Source organism: Caloenas nicobarica, chromosome 3 (genome assembly GCF_036013445.1).
Source record: "Caloenas nicobarica isolate bCalNic1 chromosome 3, bCalNic1.hap1, whole genome shotgun sequence".
NCBI classification, from domain to species: domain Eukaryota; kingdom Metazoa; phylum Chordata; class Aves; order Columbiformes; family Columbidae; genus Caloenas; species Caloenas nicobarica.
This window is the reverse complement of record NC_088247.1, coordinates 53,952,341-53,972,691: the sequence shown is the minus strand read 5'-3', so window position 1 is coordinate 53,972,691 and position 20,351 is coordinate 53,952,341. Positions and strand designations below refer to the sequence as shown.

Sequence of the window (20,351 nt, the reverse complement as noted above, 5' to 3'; positions counted from 1 at the left end):
TTGTGGTTGGACTCCATGATCTTAAAGATCTCTTCCAACCAAAATGATTCTATGATTCTGCTGAGGTCAGGGAACAGAAAGCTTCGTTTCTACAGCCCTAGATCTCACATAGCCTGTGTATCCAGTATAATGGAAATGATAGATAAAACTTAAAGTAGCGTATGAGGGGCAGGTCACTGAAAAGGACTTATTCACACTGAGTTCTTTTATGAAGAAAACTCAGGAAATATTTTTTTTTCCTTCCCTCTCTACATTCTTTTTAAAAACAGAGGTAAACATGCAGCACTGGCACCTTTTTAGTTGTTACATTTTTTGAGGGAAGGACTAGCTGTAAGAAAATGCAGAGGAGTGCTAACTCTGCAGAGTGTCTGGAACATGTGTTTCTCAGCACCAAGGCCTGAAGGCTGCATCTTAGCAAACTTTTTTTTTTTTAACACTCTTGCTATTGTTTTGTGCTGATGTAGTGCTCACAAACACTGGCAACTGGATATTTTGCTTCACTAGATCAAAAGTGAAGCTATTATAATTTATGCTGGTAAAATTAGTAGCTGCGTTGGACTAGTGGAGTAATTCCTCCATTTCATGACACTTTGAATGGATAGACTCACCCAAAAAGTATATTTGTATCTGAGGAAAATCTGTATTGCATCATCCTTTTCAAATATCTGCCCTGTTTTTGCAGATGTTAGGCATTTGCTGGTATGGTATGTATGTCTGTAGGAAAGGATATATGGAAAAATAAACTTGCTGGGTTGTGTATTAATATGCATTATTTTAGCCAGTATTTAGAGTTGGAAAACTATAGTATAGCAGTATATTAATGGTTCACTTCTGTCAAAGATAATTTATAGTGAAGCTTCAAGTGATTTATGCGGATCATTATTTACATGTGGAAATTAATTATGCCATTTCCACCTGTTTACACTGCAGCAAGATACCCTGTTACTTTTCTTTTGTCTTAATTGTTCAATTATTATTTCAGTAAGATAAGAGGAAGAACTATTAAGTGGTTTTCAAAGAGTGATATAGTCCTTCGTTATTCATGGTACAACTACTAAAAATGGTGGGGTTTTTACTTGTAATATTACCTACACTGTAGGTTATTAAAACTTCTTAGAACTGCATTAAACGATAATATCAACTCATCTATTTGCACAGAAGATCTGTTTTCCTTTCCTTCTCTGCAGCTGTGACAGTTGGTGATGAGTGTGACTGAAGAACAGTGTCCGTAATAGTCCTGCAATGACACACTCGCTGGTTAGCGTTTCCATATCCATAGGCACCCCACCTTTCATTAATCTTACTCTCTTCCTGACTCATACAGTCCAGAATTGCTACCAAAAATCTTCTGTGAAAATGTTCTTAAAGTCTTTTGGTGTTTTATCTCAGCCACTGTTCTCTGAGTTCTTTGCTTTATACTCTAACTTGAATGTGAACATGGTGCCATGTTTCTGGTTTGTGTTTTGTTTGTTTTTGTTTTGTCTGTTTGTTTTTCAGTATCTGTCTGAAACTAGCAGTCCTTATATGGATTTGTTTTCGTGTAGTAGTCTAATATAATATAGTCAGATTATTCATTAACTCTAAATTTAGATTTTTGATAAGATACACGTGGATTTACAGATCTTAGTTTCCTAGTAATAGAAAAACACTTTTATCACAAAACAATTAGATGAGAAAGGTCTTGTGGCATTTCTGACATTTTCTAGAACATTTAGGAATTTTCCTAGGTCTTACCAACTTTAGACACAAAAGCTAGCTGAACAATTATTTGAAGAACTATATACCAGCATTTTTAGGGAATGAGATCAGTTTACACTTGGAGAAAGTTATGGTGTGGTGGTTCAGATTTCATACATGCAGGTAACTGTAGGTTATTTATAGTGCAGTTCCATATATTCATTAACTAGTAAAGGTCATGGGGTTTTGGTTTGGTGCATTTGTTTGTTTGTTTTTTCTTTTTGACAAGGCTACACAAAGCAACCAGTGCTAGCGCAAAGGAAGGAATGGGGTAGCAAAATTTAACCACATATGACGAAGGCAGGATTGCAGCAGATTAATTGAATTGTTGTAAACGTGTCTTCAGTCACGCCGTTAGGTGTGACTTTGTGTTATGGTTGAGCGTATTTAAAAGCCTCACTATCATCAGAAGAGGAAGGTCTTACTTATTTCCTTTCTCACTTTTCTTTCTATTACTGTGAGTTTCCCTTCCCTTCCCTTCCCTTCCCTTCCCTTCCCTTCCCTTCCCTTCCCTTCCCTTCCCTTCCCTTCCCTTCCCTTCCCTTCCCTTCCCTTCCCTTCCCTTCCCTTCCCTTCCCTTCCCTTCCCTTCCCTTCCCTTCCCTTCCCTTCCCTTCCCTTCCCTTCCCTTCCCTTCCCTTCCCTTCCCTTCCCTTCCCTTCCCTTCCCTTCCCTTCCCTTCCCTTCCCTTCCCTTCCCTTCCCTTCCCTTCCCTTCCCTTCCCTTCCCTTCCCTTCCCTTCCCTTCCCTTCCCTTCCCTCTCTTTGTTTCCTCCACCTCCTTTAGCAGTTCTGGTATTTCTTCCAGAAAAAAAAAAAAATCTAGGGTAACTAGTGAACCCATTTAGTGATGTACCAGTGAAAAGAGAAGAAATAATAGCAGGACATTTCTCTCTTTGCATTGATATGTGCTTAGAAAACCTCTGGCAATAGTGTGAAAGCCCATCCTCAGTAACAAGTAGTAGGCATAGCCCAGGGCTGTGTAGTACTTGAAGTTCAGCTTATGTGGTAATCCTGTTGGACAAGTTATATTTGACTACTGACTTGTGAAAGTGAGCTGGCTTTTATTTGGTATCGTGAGTTTTTTTTGGAAGCAATTTTCATTCAACCTCCCCGCCCCGCAAGGTTCTCTTTGGTTTTTGTACTGTGGTAACCTGCTGGAGAAAGTGATAGTCCATCTCTAATGACAAGCTGTTAAGATAAGTGAATGGTTTAGCTGGAAGAAAATAAGAAACTGTGAGTTGCCACAATATGAGACCAGTTACAGTGTGTAATGGATATATTAAATACATGGTTATGCTATAGTACCTTGGTTGCATGGATCTTGAGCTTGTTTCTCTGTAATTTGAGTTTGAAAGTTCCTGTGAGCTCTCTGAGGATCCTAAATCTTGTGTCCTTGTTGACTGAGGGGAAAAAAAAATATCCATTACTTATATAAGAATGAGTTCTTGTTTTCAGTAGGTTGCCTGTCTCTATTCTGATGACAGAAATGGAAATTTAGTGTTGACTTGGCAGTTGTGATAAGTAGGTAGTTCATGTTTTAGTGAGAGTATTTACTCTTAGATTTTGTCTCTTGTCTAAACTTTTTGCAGACTTGCATACATATGCGTGCATTAGTTATATTTGCTACATATTTGAGGCTGCTGAAGTTCTTTTTGTTAAAGCCTACCTTTCCAGAGGAACCTTAATGTGAATACAGTGGTCAGTGGTCTTTAGCTAAATTTCAGAAAATACTGTAATACCGTCATCTTTATTTCCTTGTCCTATTGTTGGAGCATTCATTAGCATTATAAAAGGTTACATGTTTAAACAGTACAATTTTGGATGTATTGACACTGCTAGATTTTAGCATGTGTGCGTTTCAGCAATCACAAATGAAGAAGCCAGGAGGAAGCAGCAGAGGAATGTGCCGTGGTCTTGAAGTCCTACTTTCTTGAAATTATTGGGGGATTTTTTGTAGTTTTATTTCCTTCAGAGGAATCAAAATTTCACCCTGGTCCCTGGTAAACTATCTGATTAAATCTCAGCTTGTAGTCTCTGATCCTCACCTGCCAAACTGAATTACTACAATCCTTTGGGAAGTAAAATAACTCTTTAACTTGTAGAAGAGTGTTGCTTTGCAGTTCTAAGATTTTCTTCAACCTTCATCTGTTATAGAAATAGCAGAAAAGGGCAGAGAAAACCTAGAAATCCTACTGATAATACCAGAAGAGTAAATCCTTCTTCACATTAAATTTTCATACTCACGTAAGCTGTTCTAAGCATCAGTGCATGTTGTTTGGAAAGATGCTAACTGAGAATTTAATTATTTGAGGATGACAAAGGAATTTGATGTTAATTAATTTAAAATAATTATTAATTATAATAATTAGGTTACTGTAATCAGCTTTTTTTGATATCCTGTGTATCGTATCATAAATCCCAGTGACAGGTATACAATATACTGTTTATAAATCATTAAGGTCTTTAGACCAGCTTAAAATAAATTTTATACAGTATCGTAATTATGTTGAAAATACTCTCATCATCCTAAAAGAATAAGATAATTAGAAAATAGTGTTTTGTTTGTGGAAACAATTAAGTTTAATTGGAAAATGAATGCTGAAGTATTCTAAGGAAGTAAAAGTAACAGCAGATCTTCTAAATAGCTGTAGACTGGCTCAAACTGTTGTCAAATCTTTAATCAGAAATCTTTTTTCATGACAGAATTCATTTCTATAAAGGTTTTTTTGTTTTTGTTTTTGTTTTTTTCCAAAATGTAGAAACAGAACAAAGGAGTGTTTGCAAGGTATAAAGAACCTTCATCACCTTAGTGAATAGTTAGTAGCAGTGGTGTAGACTACAATCCTTTCATAATGATGGGAACTGCATGGTCCGGTACCAAAGGTATTGTGCACAGCTGGAGTGGATTTACCTTATTAGAGGTACCACCTTTATTTTTCCCCTGAAGTTGACCGGAAATGTTTCATAGCAGAATCAAGTAGCCTGGGAATGAGGTTTTCGGAGGAGAAGCAGTCTAATCGATTGCTTCCATTTTGTAGGGTCAGGATTTTCTGTTAGAAAACTGAGTTTGGTCAGTTTTATCTTATATAAAATTACTTTATAAAATGACTTGGCATTTGAACTTGAAATTTGTTCTGCTTTCAGAAAAATAGAATTTGAACAGTCAGCCCTTCCCAATATGTCAGCATTTTTTAACAAATCTTGCATATGGGAAGAAATTATTTCCTTTTTGATTTGCCACAGCATATCTATGCATTCTTTTAATTGCTGCCTTGCATATATTATTCAGTATGCTGTGTCATCATGCATCATGGTAGTTTGCAAATAGTCCTTGTTCAGTGTGAATTCCAAGATAGACATTTTGGTTGCAGAAGATGTTCGTTTTAAAGAAAAAATATTGTTAAGGCTTTATGTACAGGCATCATATTGTTGAAAACCAACTTAACATTTTCCTGGATTACACATGCTGGTTCTACATTTGTTGCTATGGTTCTTCTGTTTTCAGTCGTCTGTGAGAATCAGCTAGTTGTGAAATTTACTGTCTCAGCCCGTGATATTTAATTCTAGAAAACTGGTAAGGTGTGTGTAATTTCCTCTAACTTAGTAGGAAATGGAGGAAAAAAAAATGCTTTAGCCAAGAGAGAACATACTTACTGTGCTTTTGTCATTGCATCAGTGGAAATTTTAATTTTGAAAGCATGTCTGCCTATTGTAAAGAGAGAATGTGTCTTTAATAACAAGGTAAAAGTAACAATAAGGATCAATCTTTGAAATTCTTTGCATTTAAAAGGAATCTTTTCTAAAAACGTTTTAGTAAACTGTTCCACAAATTTGTTTTATAAGCAAGCTGAACATATAATGAAAAACGTTATCTGATGTATTTGTGCCTCATATATACCAAATGACCGTGTTTTAGTAGTGCTCAGGTAAGAAGTCAAACATTCAGAAGTTAGAAAATGCTTGAATTATATTCTTGCAGCCCCTGGCAGAACCAACAAAAAGTCTGTGACCCTGGGCTGAAGCATGTTGGCTGCACCTAGATTTTTCAGAAAACTTGATTTAAAATTCTAAGTTTCTCAAAATAGTAACGCAAAACTTGCAAGGTGACATTTCATCGTCAGAAAAAGTGTACTTTTAGTGTAACCTGTTGTCCCAGTTTTAAGTCCTCATGCTAAAGTTGGGAAATGCTGGGGATTATCAGCAAAACTATTATATGCCTGTCCATAGTGGAAGGATCTGAAGGAAACCTGCTTACAGAAAGAAGCAGAAATTTTCTGTGGAACATTATTATGTTACTGTCTTACCATGCTTCATGTCCTATTCTACAAAATAGTGCTGCCACCTCATGGTTTTATTATTAAACTAATGATATCTGGAGGAGGATCTTTTCCTATCTTTTCTATTTTAGATTCTCAGAGTGGTGAAATTGCATGGAAATACCAAACTACTTTCTTAAAAATGTCTTTCTAATTCTTAGCATTTCAGGACAGCGGAGTAATAACTTTAGGCGAATTATAAAATGTGCCTCAGTAATGGCTTAAGTGTTAGCTTTAGGGCTGCTTCTCCAGTTTAATTGTCAAAGGATAAGGGATATTTATTTTGTATTTTCTTCCTAAGGTATGAGGTCTGCCAAAAATGCCAGGCAGTGACAGGCCTCCCAGATGCATCTGAGTTCTCTTGTTCTTTGTTGAAATGTTTTCTAGTTTCTGAATTCATCTACTTGTCTCTGTGGTACTTTGTAACTAATAGCTTATTACTTACATAGTAAGTTTAAAAGAAAGAAAAAAAAAAAAAAAGAAAAAAGAATGAGCCAAGATTATAATTATAGAATAACACTCATTTTTCCTTTCTTTTAGATAAAGAGTTTGATAAGCTCTTATCACTCTTAAAAAGTCCAGAGAAGCAAACTGGGTGGACAGAAATTTGTAGAAAACTCTTCTGCAAAGTCATGAAAGCCAGACCAGAAATCATTAGGGGAACAAGTGAGTATGACCTACCGAGTTAAAACAGACAAACAGAAGACCCCTAATAAGCAACTGTTCTTTAAAGTTTCATTGAGGATTACATTATCTATGCATGTATTCAAGAATTTTGTGTTGATTGTGAAAACTATTTCAATGGCCTTATGCCTCGTGTCCTATATTTCTCCCTTTATGGCCATCATCCTTCAGTGTTGGCTGTTTTCGGTGAAATTTGACACAGAAAATGGGCTCAAGTGTAAGTCTTTGTTTCAGATCTCTAAAGGGTCCGTTATTGAGGTGCTGAGAAAATGGAAAAGAAAGCCTGAGAGAAAACAGACATTTTGCAGAGATCAATGAATGACTTCGACAGGAGATTGCATTAGTGAGCGATTTCAGTAAAAACTTTCAGAATTATGCCATACTAAACATTGAGGAACCCACTCCAGATTTTTCTTCATTTTCACATGTGTTTTCTAGTGAAGAGTGTGCTCGTGCAGGAGCATTGGTGTAGATCAGTGAAAACAGTAAACCAGCCCTAACAAAACTAGTGATCATCCATATGACATAAATCATCAGAAATCAGATGTAATAACTCTCTTGTAATATCAGATAAACTTCTGTAGCAATAAAGAAGCTAGGTGTTTTCAGAAATTGCTGGCTTTCATTTCTGTAAGAATTCAGATTCGGTACATAGTCTTAACTTTTTGTTTACAGGTCCCAAAGGTTTCCTTTCGAATTCTTTAAGTGAGCAGTTAACATAACTGACAGCGAAGAGGGATGAAATATCTCTTATATGGGATCAAAATAACCCAACGTGTGTGTTTTACAGAAGAGACCTAAATTTTATGATAAATTATATAGCAATATAAAAGTTATAGGGCAGTTTCAGAAGCCTTAAGTAAGTCATTAATATGGGAGCTGATTTAATATTAAAACAGTTAATAAGAAATATGTCATTTGTATAATGTTGTTAAAGTCAATAATTATTGGATGTTTCTAAATTCTTAGAGCTTTCTGTTCTTATTGCTTGTTTGAAACAGGTTCGATTCTGTAGTTTTATATGACTGTGAATTAGAGCTCTCACCTTCTGTTCGGAAGAATGTGTGTGTAGACAGAATACATATGTATTTGTATATAATGCATATATGCTCTTATAATGTACATAATATTGCCCGGATCCACAAATGCATGTTGTCAGCCTTTTGAAACAGGTGAACAAATAGAGACTCATAACCATTCAGAAACAGCTGAATGTATTTTGTATGAGCTTCTGGTAGTATAAGAAAAGTAAATTCAGAAGTAACAATTAAAACCCCTAGATTTTTCTAGCAAAATGGTATGTTTACTTTTCTTGCATGACTCTGATCTAGTAGTTGAGTGAGGGTTTTTTTGAGATGTTATATATTGTGAAGCACAAATAATTTAGTCTTTATAAAATTGGTTTTATTTGAATGCAGCATATTTTCTAGACTGATCTCTTCTTGGATTATATGATTTTTTTTTTGTTGAAAATTGTTAGTCTGTCTTCCTGCATCTAAAAGGCATTATTTGTTGAAACAACATAGTTTTACAAAAAGCAGAACATATGTTTAAAGTAGGTGGCTTACAAAGAAAAATCTTTCATTTTGTGCTTTGTAGTTATTCTAACCTTTGTGAGTTGTTTTCTGTAACTTTGTTAGAGGTACCAGAAGCTAGAATGTAGAATTATAGAGAGTTGTTAAGATTTGTTAACCCAAAGCAAAAAAATCTTTCTCGCTTCTGAATGTTTCCAGCCGAGATGGAACTGCAAGTAAAAGTAAGCAAGAAAGTATCTGTGGAATTGTGTTAAGCCTCACAGGGACTTCTGCAAAGGCTTTCACAAACTGCACAAAAAAATAAAGTATGAAAATAGAAACAGAATAGCATAATGAAACAGTAAAGAAATAAATAAAACACCCTACAAAATAATAGTAATATGATAAACTGAGTGTAATTTCTGGTAATTTAAGGTGGATGCAAAGCTGTTCAAATGATGCATGTCTGTTTGGAGATATTTCGGAAGCAGCAAAATACCTGCTAGTTGTGTGGTTTGAAACAACATCATGTTCATTGACATTATTTTATGAGAGGCAGCTGTCCTGCTATATATCTTTTGCAGCATGTGAAGCTCTCAAAAATTTCATAGGACTCAGAGGTTTCAGTCCAGAATGAAGAAATCAAAATTTTTTCTTTAGTTGCATATGAAGCAAACTCCAAGGATTACGGAACAAAGATGCACCCGTACGCTTCTTGTACTGGGCCCTTTTTAAAGGACACTGAGATTAACAGCAGTTAAACCAGAACATAGTCAGCAAAGATGACATTGGATTCAATGACTATATAGTGTAGTGTGTGTTGATTCTTAAAGTATTTTGTGATCCGGTGTCAGGATTACCAGGTGCTGAATCCATAGAATGTGCTTGAACTCAATTACAAATTTCTTGAGCAAACTGTATGGTATCAATATCTTTCATTCACTCTTCTGGTGTTGATTTACCATCGCAGTGACTTGGTCAGCAATTTTGTGCTATATTCTATGGTATCGCATTAGTTTTGAGAATGTCCATCTTCACCCTAGATTAGCCTTTTCTCTGCTAAAGAGCCATTACTAGCAAGTTGTTCCTTTTTTTTTAAGGAGAAAATTATTTAAATTTCAGTCTTCATTAGGTCCAGCTGAAGAAGATTTGACCAGCTTTAGTCCTGCATAGTAGTCTTCCATAGCGGCTCTCGTTAAGGTGTGAGAGAGAATTCTCTAGGCTATGATTTCAAAAAAACAAATCGGGGTAACTGCTTAGATTTCCTTTCTGAATTGATGCACAGAGGAGCCTATTCTTCTCTGTAAGAACATAGATTCTCTAAGCTCTATTTAATCTTTTTAAATGTGGACCAAATCTTCTACCTCGAAGATCACTCAATTAAATCTAGATTCTGCCTGCAGCCTGGTTTTGTTTTTTAGTGTGACCAATTTAAAAACACTGCATTCGCAAAAGAGGTTTTTACAATAATGCAAAAAATATGTTTACATTTTTATGTCCTTACTTGATTTTTCAAGGAGGCTTGTTTCAGAACCAGAGTGGAACAGAGAGTCTTTCATGTTAGGTAGGAAGAACAATTGCAGATCAAACCATCTTTCTTCTGCCTCCCAAACCAGTTTGGAGCAACTCCATCTCAACCAGACCTAATACAATGTGCAACCTTCATCTCTAATGGAAACACTGTCAGAATTTTTATTATCTTATTTTCTTTTCAAAGAAAATACAGGTTGTTCCTTTGCCTTTTCAATGTACAGTAATTGAAAATTTCCCCCATTATCTTAGGAATTGCCAACTGTGTTTTTCATAGATTAATTAAACTAAAGTATGGTTGATGGAGTTTTAAATTTCTGGTACTACTCTTACAAAGAAGTCAGCTGTTCAAGGTTTTCAGTCTTGAATTTTTAATCTAACACAAGTCAAGCATAACTACTGTTAACTCTCTTAAGAAAGTTCTTTTCCTTTTAAACTCCTCTGAAGCATCTGCGAGTTAGTATAGAATGTAATCCAATAACACTAGTTACATGAAAGGATCTAAAAAATCTGATGTGTTTTGCAGTTTTTGACCTTTTTAGCATGAACGTTTCAGAGTAGGAATTAGGTAACGTCTCATGGTGGTTACCTATTAAAACAGTATTAATCATATGATTTTTTTTTAATCAGTGTTCTTATGCAGTTTAGAAGCCATTTTGATTACCTTGCTCTTACACATTAGTTCTTCAAGGAAAAAAAAACCCATCCTGCAGGAATTCAGCTGCTTTATCAGTATACTGCAATCATTTAGGGAATTTAAAAAACCCTTTCATTTACTTTGTATATGATTATACGCTCCTAAATTAAAATTATCTTTATTTTGGATATGTAGATTAAATTTGCATGAGGTGATTGTCCATCTCTTAAAAACTTCAATGTTAATATAGTCAAGCTGCCATAATTTAAGAAAAACATTTGTGTGGCAATGCGGGCTTTTACAACAATACTAACTTCTTCTTTCACTTCTTCTCAGTGAGGGTGACAGAGCACTGGAACAGGCTGCCCAGGGAGGTTGTGGATTCTCCTTCTCTGGAGACATTCAAAACCCGCCTGGACGCCTTCCTGTGTAACCTCACCTAAGTTTTCCTGCTCTGGCAGGGGGATTGGACTAGATGATCTTTTGAGGTCCCTTCCAATCCCTAACATTCTGTGATTCTGTGATTCTGTGATTCTGTAACCGTACAATACAATGAACTTTCCTGAATTTATTTTATTTATTTTTCTAGTTAAATTGAAAATCACTGAGTAGTTTCCACCTTTATAAAGATTTTCAGGGAGTGTCCATGTAGCAGCTATGTGATGTAGTATTAAAAGACAAAAATTAAAGTATCTGCTTGTCATTTTACATAGATGTTCTTTTGGAAGAGACGATCTCCTGTGAAAACCCTCTATTTGCGTATTAACCAAATTTGTTTTGTTAAAATCTTATGTGTGTCTTTCTCTCTAAAACTTGATTAAAAGCTTTTTAGAGATCCTGATAGGCACTTAGATAAATACTTTCAAATGGTGGAAACCAATTTAGTGCTTGAGATTCAGAAATTTGTTTAGCAGTTGAGTTGTCACTTCTCCCATTAACTCGAGCACTGAACTGAAATATTTGACTGGTAGGTCAAGTGTGTGGATGCCTTCCAACAAAAAGAGAAGCAATGTACAATGTTCTGACTTGGTTTTAAACTTTCTGAATTAAGTGGTATTTTAGTCTTTTAACACAGTTCCCATTCGTTATTATAGTATGGCATATTCAGCAATCACAATACTAATAATCACACAGGAAACATTTAGCTAGCTAGAACTCTTAATTTCTGGGTTTTTTTGCTATCTAAAGGTCTAGGTATAGACACCTTTTCTCATTTTACACAAATAATTGTTATATTGTTTGTGGACCAAATTCCACTAAGTGTCTTAGTGAAGATTAGTGAGATTGTTTATTCTCACAAAATGAACAAACTGTTGCTCTTCTATAAAATAAATTGCTTTTTGCTAGCCCCATGTGGTTTATTAACCATGATTAAAAATAGCTATATTATGTTTAATTAGCAGTTTCTTCTCTCCATAAAAATGCATAAGAATATAAATTATTCATGTAACTTTTTTTTTGTTTTGATTTAGTAGTCCTATGCAATGCAAAATTAATTTTGTTTCTGTTAGAGTTGGCTACTCAAACTGTAAATCTGTGTTTAGCTGTTGTAGTGCAACTTTTTTTCCCCCTAGACCTACCCATCAACACAGTATGAGCAGAAGTCAATTTTTTAAAATCCTTTTCTGGACTCATTCAGTGTAAACGAATTTCTGTAAATGTTTTAGACAACTAATCTAGAAAAAAAATGTGATTTAATGTCAGTATATTAGCTTAAAATGGTTGGAAGAAGAGGTAATTCTCTTTATGGTATCTTCTTCTTCATTATTTTTCTGGCATAACAAGTGTCAGACTGGGTGGAGGATCAGTCTTCCTCCTCCTAGTGAACTAAACAGCTTGCACCACCGTCTCCTTTTGAGTTAGTTTTCCTGTCAGCAGGACTGGTTCCAGAATTTTCTAGCTTTCTACATCACCACCTCCATGATAGATCGTTTTGCCTTACTTATGCTGCTACAACTGTTCGTACAGCCACTACAGGGTGTAGTGGAATGATTCAGTCTAAAAATGGCAAAAGTACCTGTGGGTGCATGGAGTTATGTGCAGGAGGGCTTGAGAAAGGGCTGAAGCTTCAGTACTGTGAAATAGAGGTGCTGCCAAGGAAACGGTAACATGCCAGCTTCAAATGGAATCCCATGGGTAGCAGCACTCCTTACTCTCCTTGTTGGCATTATTGTGCAAAGAAGGTTATATCACTATTATGTAAATCCCGTTAATCACGAGAACAGCAGCTGTTTTGGGATAGCATTTACTTATAAAAAACGTTGATTGTTGCTATCTTAAATTCTTAACATGGCTCATCTCAATATGGGTTCCCTCTATGCGTTGTATGTTAAGGCTTCCTTGGATCCTGCGTTTAAATGTGTAAGGTGGTAGCGTGCGCAGTTGCAGTGCTCTCAAACTTGCAAAACTGAGGAATCAGGAACGCTTTTTCTAATGATTTGTCATTGAGAGTTCTTGCTAACTTTCTCGCTAACATCCTGTTAAGGTGGGAGATGTGATTTTCTACATAGCGGACAGATGTCAGCAGCTGACTTATGTAAGTGGTATCTACAGACTCAAAGTTCCATGGCAAGAACTGAATAAGAATGCTATGGTCATTGTAAAATACAGAATTTCCCAAAGGAAGTGCTCCTGTTGCTTAATTTTAAGTCAATAATTTCTATCTTATGATGGCATAGATGGTTTTATATTGTGTGGGGTTTTTTTGAAACCACCCTTAGAATTTTTGTTAGTGCCATTTAGGGGTGGTGTGAGTTTTTGGTTGTGTGGAGGTTGTTGGGCTTTTTTTTTTTTTCCTTCTCCTGTCTACATAAACAGACAAAAATGGTAAGGTATTGTATTATAGTTTAATTATAGTTAATTTTAATTTCAAGTTGAAACTCTGTAACAAATCATGAAGTAATCCTTGGAGGATATAAAGATAACATGGGATTCTCTTTCCGTTTACACTGAATATATTCTCAGTAAAGCTATTAAAATTTAATTTAAGTTAGGAGTGGTGTTAGGAATGCAAAAGCGCAACACACACTTTGAATGGTATCCCTATAAAAACATGAATAAACATGCAGGAATTCAAATAGCTTTGGTTTCTCACATATTGTCATTTAGTTAGTTAATGTAGTTCCACATTTTGTTCGTTGCCTCTAATGCTTTAATGGATTTTTACTTTTTGCAGTTCTGGCAGAATTAATTGAAAAGTTTGTGTCGCAACTTTCTGAAAGCCAATCAGATTGTTATTTCAGCACGGGAAACTATAAAGGTCAGTTTCCTAATAATTTATTGCCATGCAGCTGCTTCGTATTTAAATTGCTTTCCTTTTAAATGTATCTGTAGCATTTTGGAGGTTGTTTAAAATATTCTTTAACAACTCAGAATTTTATTACTTAACTGATGGGAAATACCTCACTTTGGAGCAAAAGATGATGTGCTGGAGTAAGCAGTACAGGTAATTATTAGTTATGGGCTTTCACATTTCTGTATGTGTAATGGAAAGATGGGGATGCAGAACAGGTGAATGTAGAATTCAAAGTATTTGTTGACACCTATTATAGAATGATTTGCAAGGCTGGTGGCATAAACATTTAAGATACTGTAAGCAATCGGGCTCATGTTTTGAAAGCCCCCTAATATATTAATATAATCAACCCAAAGGTATGCGATTTGTATTGCATTAAAGGATATTTATTGAAGAACTGCTATTGTTGGCAGGGTAATCTGAGTGTTAGTTTTGTACAGATGTCGTGCTTACAGCCAAGAATAAAGGATGAATGATAAAGTTAATTTATTTTGAGTGTAAAGTAATACATTTTAGTATTTTGAAGTACTTGCAAAATTAGAAGATTTAGAAGCATTGTTAATATCTGTCGGAAAATGCGCTTTCATTCTTTACCGTCTGTCAAGGACTTTTCTCTTAGGTTGTAGTTCAGAGTTAGTGGCAGAATAAGTACTCTAAATGACTGGAGAACCAAGCCTGCTTTGGGGAGTGTCTGTTATTTATACTGCTATTTTATTCTCACATCCATAGGATGCAAATATAGTGTCCTTGGAGACTTCAGGCTTACCATTGAAGTTCCAAAGCATAAAACCACTCTAGTATTTTAGAGGATCTCTTTCTTTTATGTAATGGCCTTTTCCTTCTGGAAGCTTGATAATGGAATACTCTTAATTTTATTTGACAGTCTCTTTCTTTGCTTAATGAAGAGAGTTGCTGAAGTGATAGTTCTTTCTGTTACTATTTTATTTTTCCTTAAAAGATCCTTAAAGGGCTTTTGTTGTCCTGAATTGGTTTGTCATTTACTTTTCAACTTCTTAGGCAGCATAATGAGCAACAAAAATCTTCTCAGGGACTCATGAGACTTGCTAGTTACATATTTCTGGCACCAATTCAAATGATGACTTTGGTGGTTCCTTTAGAAGCCCACATAATGTCTTCATGACATAAATGTTTTGCCTCTCGCTCCCCTCTGTACATCTTTCTTTTTAGCTTGTAGTTCAAAACATCACACATTCTCCAACGATAAGGAAGGCCCAAGAGTAGTTTTCTGGGGAGACACTATAGCCCACAGACCCAACTTTTCACGGTTGTCTTAGTGTTACCTGTTAGGAAAACAGGAAAACCCACTTGGTTCGAGTAAGGCAAAAACTAACTGGAGGAGGAACAGACATCCAACTGCATGACCTCCCAGTGGATGCCTTGCCCAGCAGAGACAGCATCCTGCTGTTGCTTAATCATAACAACAAAGTGCTTCCATCTAGTGTGGAAGAGCTCTAATGAAGGGAAGCAGCAGTCCATACTTGGTTCATTTAGATGTCAAGTACCTTCATTTTAATCCACTCTTGTCAACTTTTTGTTCAAAGCTAGGATTTAAAGCACGTTCAGGAATGTTGAACCTGGATCTCCTATTTCATTGATGTATGATTTCACCATGAACCGTTGATTAGGTGGAGGTGGCAACAACACTATGATATTTATCTAACATTTGATGTCAACTTTAAAGAAACACCAGATTTGAAAATACTGTGACAATTGCATACATTAAATTAAATTTTTAGAACTTAAAATCCCAATGGATAGGTACAGAAACAGAACATACAACGTAGTAAAAGCCTCAATTCTTGATTTTCTTGAGCTTGACAGATTTTATTTCTATGGTAAACCAACCCAGTCTATATGACATTCCTTTTTGTATTTTCTGAATATTTTTTTCATTCAGTCTTACACAGGCACTATTGGACATTAATTCTGGGTAAGTTTACCTCTTCAGTTCTCAAATAGAAGTTACAAAATTTAAAGGGTTGGCTAATGAACAATGTTCATTTGCAAATGCTTTTGATATTCCATGTGCTTTAATGAAGGCAAGCTTGGAAATGGGAGAGTGAGAGGCCTTCTCAAGGACAGTCAGTAGTCTGGTGGCAAGGAACCAATGCAAAATGTAGGCAAAGGGCTGGTGTTGTCTTGATCCTTTCTTCCCCTGTCCACAACATCATTCTCACACACGCTTTTTGTGAAGAGTTCTCCAGTCTGGGAAAGAGTGTTGCTCAGGCAAACAGAATATGTTTTATCAAGGGTTTAGTTTAAGTTTTATAGGAAAATAGCTACTAAAATTTCGTACCACCTTTTTCAGGCAGGTCTAGCAATGAGTGATGTCCAGAGAAACTAGTTTAGACCAATGAAGTCATGCTGATTGACATGAAAGTGAAACAAAAATCTGGCTCTAAAATTGTATCTATGATCGTACTCCACTCTGGTACAGTTAAAGTGCTTGACTGTTAGAATCAGTTGTACAGCTAAATTTACACTCATTTCAGGTTATTTTTTACATCATGAAACATACACTGTGGCATTCCTGTGAAGGCAGGAAATGCGCTTTGAGAACCCAAGTCTGTATTATCCTTCCTATGTGTGTACAGAAAAGACAAACAAAACACACTAAAACCTTAATCAGACCTTTTTTACTTAAAATTAGGTTTCTCACTGATTGAATAATGATTGTATACATTGTATACAGTTGTATACAATGTATACATTTCCCAGGATCTTTTGCTACTGTGTATGAAGGGTTGGAATTTCTCCAAGCAGAACAAATAATTATTGAATGCCATGTTATTTCACAGTATCTTTTCCATATACGTATGTGTAACAGCTATCTAAGCTAAATCCTACAGCTGCTGTTGCAGTAGAGACACTTTTCTGAATTACGTAAATCTAATGAGTTGTTAGAAGGTAAACTGTATTCCAGATGCAGATGTGCAGCTGCACATCTAAGTAAGCCAAACATGCACTTGGCAATTGCCTGTATCCACCATTCTCTTGAATAAATGTGGGTCTGAGGAACTGAAAAACAGTTACTAATAGTTGTTAAATGTTAATGAGGAGAAGCCACAATTTTCACGAAAGTGGATTCAGTATGATGCATAAATACTCTGTGTTTATCATGTTTCTTGAAATGAGAAATTGATTATCTTAAAAAATGACAGCTTTCTAGACCCATAGGTAGTTGTAATTAGAATAACAGAGTCATCCATCTGCTGTGGAATCCCTCAGGATTTTAGTTTATTGTAAAATTTGAAAATATGGAAAAATCAAATTAGTTTGGGTTGTTATCATTTTCAAGATAATAGAGAAGGAAAAATATATGATAAAACACTATGTGGTTCCTGTGTTTAATTATAAACTATAACACAAATCTTACCTGAAGTTTACTTTCTCCTAGCAGCCATGATACTGCTGTGATGTGGATTCATATGAGTAAAATAACATACGATACGTATGTTAAATGTTAGTGAACTCTGTCTATCCCCTTTCCCAGAATTAATATTTTGCTTCTATTTTTTTCTTCTTAAAAAAAAAAACAAGAAAAAACCATAAACAAACAAAACAAAAAACATAACCATTTTAAACCAAATCATTGCTGTCTAGCTGTAATAGGCAATAAGATGGCAAGAAACTGAAATTTGCTATGGTAGTAAAATAGGCATTACATGTGAGGGATATGAAGTTCCTAAAATAGTTAGCAAATTCCACTTCATCGCAACATAAATGCTTTGTGGAAATGTATTAGTTTTCTCAAGGTTCTAACAAACCCATTTCTGAAAGAATTCCACTTCCACTGATATGTTCGTGTCTGGACTTCTTTACTGATCTCCACCATGTGTTGCAGGCTGCCCAGACTTGAGAATGCTACGACCTTTCAGGATCATCTGTTCTGTTTGGTAGCTCTGGCTGTGCAGATGACCTTGCAGTTCAGTTCTCTATTTCCACTGGACTTTGTCTCTGAAACAGCTCTGTCATGTACTGCCAGAGGGACAGAGCCTCAGGGATTTCAGGTCCTGGCTGTAAAACTCGAATGTCATGGTGTGTTTCTTCTCTAGATGATGTTCTCTGGCTGAACAAAATCTCATAGGAACTTTCTACCATTTAATGAGCTCCTAATCTTCTACAGGTCAGATGGATTGAGTAACAAACTGAGAAATTTTAAAAACACCAATGGGAGAATGTCAGTATAGATCAGAATAGAGACAATGAGAAATACAGGACTACACCCCAGATTGGACTGGGAGGGAAGGAGAAGGGAGGGCATTCTTCCCTTCTTCCTGCATCATTTGGTGAATGCACTTCTTTAAAGATGGGTGCCCACTGTAAAGATGCTGTTAGCAAAAACCATTTTGCCCTTTGCCAGTTTATATGTAACTGGACTGAAAATGTGGTTCATTCTTACTGATGTTGCTGCCAAGAATAGCTTGAGTATTTGTGATGACCAAAATATTAATACCTAGAACTTCTTTATGTATTGATCTTGTATTGTTATGACAAGTGTGCTGATGACATAACAGATACTCTCAGTATTCAAGGTAGAACTGCACATGAGATTACCTAGCTCTGATGAGAAACCAACAATATTCTCTAGCAACTATCCTTGCATCTTTTTTACCTTGTCTCCATTTGCAATTCAAATCCAACAATAATACTTTTCTTTGAAGTAGGATTTTTTGTAAACCATTCTAGCAATGACAATGAGATTGAAACTGTCAGAAGCTCTCCAGATGAGTAGCCTGGTGGAGGAGATGACACCATCAAAAATGGTAGGAAAATGGCAGAGGAGAATATAGTGAGAAACGTATGAAATCTGCCATGTCCCAACTCTAAATAATGTTTTAAAAAAGAAAACTTTCATAAGGACATCAGGAGAGAGGGTAGGTACTGACAAAACATAAAGCTCTATCCTGACTCCTTGAGCACCTTCCCACTGACAGTGTCAATGTTTAGATACCTGCTGAAGAGTAAGTAAAAAAACCTGCTGGGTTTGTTTGTTTGTTTTTTAAAAGTGAGTTCCACAATTTCAGCTTATATGGACAAAGCCAAGGACTAAGAGTAGGGAAAAAACCTGTTGGGTTTGTTCGTTTGTTTTTTAAAAGTGAGTTCCACAATTTCAACTTATATGGACAAAGCCAAAGCCAAGGACTAGAGGCCTCGTAGTGAACATGACTACATGCTGTAAAGATTTTTGAAGCATCTGCAGGAATTATGCAGATGGCTCTGGCCATCATGGGATTTTCAACAACTGTTTGCAGTAAAAACATAAACATTTTTATGGCAAACATTTTTATGTTTGTGATAAAAACATTTGGCCCAGGCACCAGGGAGTGAAAAAACAAAATCAATAATGTGAGCAACAGCTTTAGTCATTTCCTTCACTTAACACAAAAGGGAAGCCAGTAGTTTCTTTGGGGTAACAGCAGTTAAACAGGGAAATAAATTGATTATTACCTAAAGACCATACAACTTGTATGAAATATGCTGTAAAACTGTTTCAGTTTGGCATCCTGTCACTTCGGTAGGACTGCGATGTAGCCCATTTTCTGACTTAAACACGTAAAAGCTTCTTCACAGTAGGAGGGAAAATGAATGAGAAAGCAATCTTTCAGGCGAGTTGTAAAGTTGATTGAAATTTGATCTGATGAGGAAAAATACTGCTAGACTATGTGTGCCAGTTAACTTATTCTGAAGTGTTTGCAGCTATAGCTCAATAATACTATGGAATTGCCTTTGCAAACCGTGCCTTATGGGATATCTGTTTTTGTGCTCCTGAATGCTTAAAAATGTTTTGAGAAGTATTGCCCATTGAAGTATTTGCAACGGGCACGATCAGAGTTAGTACAAATGATCAGTCATGACCTTGAAGCAAGGGAACACTGGAATTGCTTAAAGAATTGCTCCCCATCTTCCCTTTGTCCTGTTCTTCCCATTCACCCTAATCCCTTTTGACATTTATGATTCCTCAGAGTTTTGCAGAAAAACCTGGAAGCTTTAAAAAACAAACTAACAAACACAGACCATCAGCCTATCTTTTCCTGTCCCAATGAGGTACTATGTAATATAGAATTATTATTCAATCCAAACTCTTCTTTCATAATACAGGGAAAAATATCAAAAGGAAAACTGATAAGGAGAAAACTCTTTTCAGCAACTAAAAAATTGTTACAACATAGAAGAAAGGGCAATGAGAATCAATTAAATCAGTTGTGTTCTTTTAATGTTAATGGGAAATAAGCATTCAGTACTTCCTGTAAACTGTTACAGGGTGAAAACTGGGCTCAGGTTGTGGGTTATGATACAGCTGTTCCTCATGGCACCCTTGCTGGACTGGGGTACGAACTCCTGCCTTGCCACCCACAGGAAGATCCACGTCAAAATGGAGACAGGGCTGCCTTGTGGTTTAGAGGTTCTTATGCCAATTTCCTCTCCACTGCCATTGAATGTGGTCCTACCATCAATCACAGTCTTCCATCATGATTTCTACGATATAAGTATGCCTCTTGCCTTCCCGATTGTGAACAGGAACCTGAAAATGAATTGACTGTTGGTGTGGTAAATTGCAGTTTAAGTGTATGGGAAACTTGGAGCAGGAGCGGTAAAAATATATGAACTGTTT

The 20,351-nt window shown here is 35.9% G+C and overlaps 1 protein-coding gene across 5 annotated transcripts in view; it reads left to right on the top strand.

Moving 5' to 3' along the window:
• Positions 1-20,351, top strand: part of TBC1D32 (TBC1 domain family member 32) — a 77,516-nt gene that overhangs the window by 46,666 nt on the left and 10,499 nt on the right. For 4 of the 5 annotated variants that reach the window (XM_065630917.1, XM_065630915.1, XM_065630919.1 and 1 more), the window contains 2 exons: positions 6,595-6,720; positions 13,595-13,678. In XM_065630917.1, coding sequence (XP_065486989.1) covers positions 6,595-6,720; positions 13,595-13,678 — 210 coding nt within the window. The remainder of the gene's footprint in view (positions 1-6,594; positions 6,721-13,594; positions 13,679-20,351) is intronic. The other variant, XM_065630916.1, reaches the window with a different exon arrangement.